This window comes from Penaeus chinensis, chromosome 18 (genome assembly GCF_019202785.1).
Source record: "Penaeus chinensis breed Huanghai No. 1 chromosome 18, ASM1920278v2, whole genome shotgun sequence".
Classification (NCBI taxonomy): Eukaryota; Metazoa; Arthropoda; class Malacostraca; order Decapoda; family Penaeidae; genus Penaeus; species Penaeus chinensis.
In genome coordinates this window covers 12285665-12291844 of record NC_061836.1, presented here as the reverse complement: position 1 = coordinate 12291844, position 6180 = coordinate 12285665, and the positions used below count along the sequence as shown (strand labels likewise).

General features: G+C 40.8%; 1 protein-coding gene across 1 annotated transcript in view; it reads left to right on the top strand.

The window, feature by feature from the left end:
• Positions 1 to 5670: 5670 nt before the first annotated feature.
• LOC125034607 (UDP-3-O-acylglucosamine N-acyltransferase-like) overlaps positions 5671 to 6180 on the top strand; it is a 2144-nt gene continuing 1634 nt past the window's right edge. The window contains exon 1 of the mRNA XM_047626508.1: positions 5671 to 6180. This exon is cut by the window's right edge and continues 70 nt beyond it. Coding sequence (XP_047482464.1) covers positions 5671 to 6180 — 510 coding nt within the window.

Sequence of the window (6180 nt, the reverse complement as noted above, 5' to 3'; positions counted from 1 at the left end):
GGTGAAAGAGGAAAGGGGGAGGAGAGGGAGGAACGGGGAGAGAAAAGAGAGAGGGGAGAGTATTGAGGGTGAGGAATAGGAAGAGGAAGAGGAAGAGAAATCGTTTTCGTTTTCTCTCTCAAGGGCCGAAGCGACGAGAGGCGAGGTGAACGGTATGGCAAGGTCGAAATACGCAGGCTTTGGGTAGGGTGTCCGCGGCAAGGGGAAGCGAAGGACCGAAGAACCTGCGAATCTTTAGCAGTCGATTGTACGGCCGCTAAAATCCGATGCCCGAACGTTTACGCCGAGGTCGATTACCGATAAGTTGGATGAGGAGGGGGAGGACAGGGAACGAGGGAGGGAAGGAAGGAAAGATAGACAGGCAGACACGCATACGTACATATCGAGAAAGAGAGAAAGTTGGAGGGAGACAGACAAACAGACAGTTACCTAGACCTAAGAAGAGCTTTCTTCATATATAGCCGAAACAGAAGGAAAGGGAGTGGGGAAGGGAGGGAGAGGGTTGGGAGGAGATAGAGAAATAAATCAATAGATTAGAGATGAAAAGATAGAGCTAGATGGAAATTAAGAAGGGAGGAGGAAGATAGATACATAGATTAAGAGAAAGATGGCGGTATTGATAAAAACAAGAACTGACGTGTAGCTTTAAACAAGATGTTTATATCAGTAATGTCTATGTTGCCGAAAATGGTAGAACAAATTTAAACAATATTAATGTTGAATGCCTGTAACCGTTTATTGGCATTCTAGAGATTCGGAAACTCCTCTCTCTGCCTGTCATCTCTCTCTCTCTCTCTCTCTCTCTCTCTCTCTCTCTCTCTCTCTCTCTCTCTCTCTCTCTCTCTCTCTCTCTCTCTCTCTCTCTCTCTCCCCCCCCCCCCCCATCTCCCCTCTCCCTCCATCTCTCTCTCTCCTCTCTCTCTCTCTCTCTCTCTCTCTCTCTCTCTCTCTCTCTCTCTCTCTCTCTCTCTCTCTCTCCCTCTCTCTCCCTCTCTCTCCCCCTCTCTCTCCCTCTCTCTCTCTCTCCTCTCCCCCTCTCCTCTCCCTCTCTCTCTTTCCCTCTCCCACTCTCTCTCTCTCCTCCCTCTTTCCCTCCCCCTCCCTCTCTACTTTTCTTTATATCTCTCCTTTCCTCTCCATCATTACGCTTTGCCCTTATCAGCTTCCCTTCCTCTCCGCACAAGCTTTTTTCCACCCATGAGAATTCCATGGCGGCAGCAGGCGGTCGGTCCGCTCAAATTCTTATTTTTGCACTGAATCGACGCCGCCGCCCGATCACCGCGCCCATATTGGTTAGGCCAAAAAATCATGAGTGTTTTTTCCTCCTCTCTCGGTTAAAGGCGATTAGTCGACGGGACTGTTTACTATTAATTAAACGATTTACTTAATTTTCGGTCGGGTCACATAGTTTTTTTTTGTAAACTTTAGAAATTTGGCTCGGTGTAAAGGTGTGTAACGTTTTCGCGCATGCGCTTGTAACCTGAGCAAAGGCTGACCGTTTAGGCTATCCTTCAGGGCATGCAACAGTGACTATTTCATTCGATTGCGCCTCAAGTGACATAGCCTATGGATGATATATATATAATTAACGAATGTAATATCAACAGTATATTTGAATTTGTCGTTTTGCATGTACGTTATATCTGGGTATTTATTTATAATCAAATTTTTTTCCAAGTCTCTCTATATGCTAAGTATATATTTTTTGTTAGTGCTCATGCAATAAACACAAACGCACGCGACCTCCCTCACTCACTCACTCACTCCTCACTCACTCACTCACTCACTCACTCACTCACTCACTCACTCACTCACTCACTCACTCACTCACTCACTTACTCGCTCATTCACTTACTCATTCATTCGCTGACTTACTCACTTACTTATTCGCGTGCTCACAAATACGCCCACATACAGATACACACACGCACACGCACACATTCACACACGCACACATTCACACATTCACACATTCACACATTCACACATTCACACACATTGCTTGCACTGAAGCATGCCCACAGCCATTTCCGACTTTTCCAAATGAAAGACGCGCCACCGGCTGCCGGTAAAAGGTTCTACCAAAAGAGATGCGAAAAATCGAGACATCCTGCACTTGGAAGTTGGTTTCTACGGACGGCAATTCTTGCCTTCGAACTATGTGGAAAAAAGAACCAAAATAAAAACTTGTGATGTTAATTAGAATTAGTTTTACTTTCGCTTCCTCGCCGTTTTCTGTGACGTTGAATAAGTGGGAAAATACAGCCTTCTTCATTTTCTTCCGTCTGATGACGAGCACTGTCAGTTTATTTCGAGGGGAAAAAAAATCTTTTCTTTCTGTGCTCGAGAGTTATTTGGGGGAAGGGGAAGGTTGGGAGACGTGGCCGCCCACAAACTTCGTCAGGGCGGTGTCTTCACTAAATATGTATGTTTTTTTTGAAGAAGAGGAGTAGGTATTATATGTGGAGGCAGATAACATGTTAAATGAAAGCCTACCATTTGTACTTCCAAATCGAAGGTATCCGCAGAATTTGTCCAGGATACTAGTTTAAAAAATAGTTGGTTTATTTTTTTATTTGTTCTTTGTTACACCGAAAAAAATGTGTCTTTGTATGTTTGCTGAGAAACTAAATTTGCTGTGCATTGTAATGGGTGTACGGTGCAGCACAGTCCCCCTTATATACACAAACATTAAGTATATGTACTAACACTAAAGAAGCTATATATGGTACAACCGGGACGACCGCGTTAAGGTCATGGTCGTAACACAGAGAAGAATGTATTGATTGCGAGTGTGATGCAGTTATGCAACATCGTGTAAGTGACATCGTGTAAGGGAGATAGTAAGAGTATGAGAGAGAGAGAATTAGATATAGTGAGGGTGAGAGACAGAGACAGAGGGTGACAGTGACAATAACAGCGAGTGACAGAGACACTGAGAGACAGGTATAGACTGAGGCTGAGACAGAGAGTGAAAGGGTATGTGAGAGATAGAAAGAATTGCTCATTTTATTAGATATTAAATTGTTCGATTTTTGTTTCACATGAAATTGAATGACCTGCATTTCTGATTCAAACTAACTCGGTATTACTTAATGAGTAGATAGGCTGTTCAGAACAGATAAAGTTGGATTCCATAATGTTACAAAATTGTATATGTATGCTTATCAAGATATTACCAACGTGAACATGAATGTCCAGATTTTACGACAAGAAAATGATCGAGATATCCGAGAAGAGCATCGAGGTCAGGAAAAGTTTACCTAATAGATATATACAATGCTGTTTCCAGAAAGCATTTCGAGCAGTTCATTGAAGAAAGGTAATGAATTCGCCATGCAACGCCCTGTCTTGGCGTAATTGGGATAATAAATGGCCGATGGAGTATTTAGTGTCAAAAATATTTGTTAATTTTAAAGAAGATTATTAATGGTTGATCAAGTGACCTTTTTCCGGTGTGATTTGGAAGAGAAATGGCCGAGCGAACAACTAGTGCCAAATATTAAGTGTTCGCCACAGCAGACGGCGTTACAAATGATGCCTTTTTCCTGGTGTAATTGGGAAGTGAAATGGGCGTTCAAGCGCTTAGTGCAGAAAAATAAGTTTTGGAAACATGTTGATAAATCGGTCATTCTCGGCTCGAAAAATATATAGGCTATTGGCTTCCGATATGTATCGGGTAAAATGGAATATCAATTTTTGCCGAATATTATCTGACAGGCTGGAATGCTGTTTGAATTAGGATTTTAAGCAGGGTCGATAAATGTTGTGCTTCCATTTGTGTTTCCCATTAAGCACACAAAAAATGTAGTTGATTTGTCAATACTCGTGTCCTTGGCAATTTGTGATATTGCTTTCTGTTCACCTTTTCTTGATTTTCGACATTGGAATGAATGTAGTAGGAAAATAACTGTTTTGTGTGTTTAAGTAGGCCTATTTTTTCTCGTGTCTAAATTAGATAATAGTTATGGATTGTTTATTCGGTACATTTACCCCACATAATGCTGGTGTTGTGATGCATATTTTGTTCAATGTTTAATAATGAATACCAGCTGTATTCAATATTACGGCCATGGTAATATTGAATAGCATGGTATTAGCAATTCAAAATGCGAAAACTCCATTGCTTTAGCATGTGTTACCATATTGTTTGTTATTTCCAGCATTATCCTCTGTATACCGTATATTTTTTTTTAACCAAGTTACACACATTTCCTTTGATTTTTTTATGTAATTCATTGTTTTAGTTTTTTGGAGATGCGATTTGGATTGATTCGCTTCTTTGTGAAAGTGTGAAAATACGGAATTCTTTTAGTCGACTTTAAATATATATGTGTGTGTGTGTGTGTGTGTGTGTGTGTGTGTATATGTATATATATATAATGTATATGTATATATGTATGTATGTATGTATGTATATATAATGTATATGTATATATGTATGTATGTACATGTACATATATGTATATGTATATATATATATAAATATATATACATATATGTATATATATAAATATATATACATATATGTATATATATATAAATATATATACATATATGTATATATATAAATATATATACATATATGTATATATATATAAATATATATACATATATGTATATATATATAAATATATATACATATATGTATATAGACATATATATATATGTGTATATATATGTATATATTTGTATATGTTGTGTATATATGCATTTTCATATATAGTGTTTATGTATCTGTATCTATCTATCTATCTATCTATCTATCTATATATATATACATAAACATAATTTTGTTGAAATTAAATAACAAACGGTGAGATACTATATGAAAGGAGGTGATGGATTGAAGTAAGATAGTTAAACAGGTTATCAGACAGACAGACACGCATAAATAGAGGATAAAACTCATTATCCATACAAAGAAACGAAAATCCTCTTAACCTGAATAATTTTACAACAAGAGGAGCAGGCGGGCGGGCGGGCGGGGGGTGGGGGCGGATGGGATCCTGTGGAAAGGGTGGGGGGTCGGGAAGGGGGGGAGAAGGGAGGGGGGTGGGGCGAAGGGCATTCTCGAGGGGGCTTCTTTAAGCGGAGCAACTCTTCATTTGAAGCTCTGACTTCGTTCGTCGGCGACCTGAAGGGAAAACTCGTTTGTTTTGAGAAGTTACGCTTATTTGTGGTGCTGATGCTGTTGTTTGTGTTAGTAGTTTTAGTTAGATTTTGTCCTTGTCTCTTTTGTCTGTTTTTTATTGATATTGTTATGTCATTTCCGGTTATCGTTATCATTGTGATTATTTTCATGAGTATGAATAAGGTTTCTATTATTTTATTTGTGCATTTAATGATTAACTGCTATGTAAATCATTTTTTAATGTTTCCCTAAAATTTATTGTTATGGAGCTCCATGAAATATCATCACTGTGCTATATCAAGATAAAAAAAAGTATTGGATTCCCTGAAGTAGAAGTGACAGCTGACACGTGGCGAGCGATGACATGTGTGCTCGTGCACTCTTTTCCCTGTGTTTAGGTTTGCGCACTCGCATGCTTTTGTGCGTTTGGGAATGTGTAAATTAGTGAGTCAGTGAATAGGTGAGTCACTGAATGAGTGAATCAGTGAATGAGTGAGACAATGAATAGATGAGTCAGAGAATTGGTGAATCAGTGAATGAGTGAGTCCGTGAATGTGGGTGAGTCCGTGAGTGTGGGTGAGTCCGTGAGTGTGGGTGAGTCCGTGGATGTGGGTGAGTCCGTGAATGTGGGTGAGTCCGTGAATGTGGGTGAGTCCGTGAGTGTGGGTGAGTCCGTGGATGTGGGTGAGTCCGTGAGTGTGGGTGAGTCCGTGAATGTGGGTGAGTCCGTGAATGTGGGTGAGTCCATGAATGTGGGTGAGTCCGTGAATGTGGGTGAGTCCGTGAATGTGGGTGAGTCCGTGAATGTGGGTGAGTCCGTGAATGTGGGTGAGTCCGTGGATGTGGGTGAGTCCGTGGATGTGGGTGAGTCCGTGGATGTGGGTGAGTCCGTGGATGTGGGTGAGTCCGTGGATGTGGGTGAGTCCGTGGATGTGGGTGAGTCCGTGGATGTGGGTGAGTCCGTGGATGTGGGTGAGTCCGTGGATGTGGGTGAGTCCGTGGATGTGGGTGAGTCCGTGGATGTGGGTGAGTCCGTGGATGTGGGT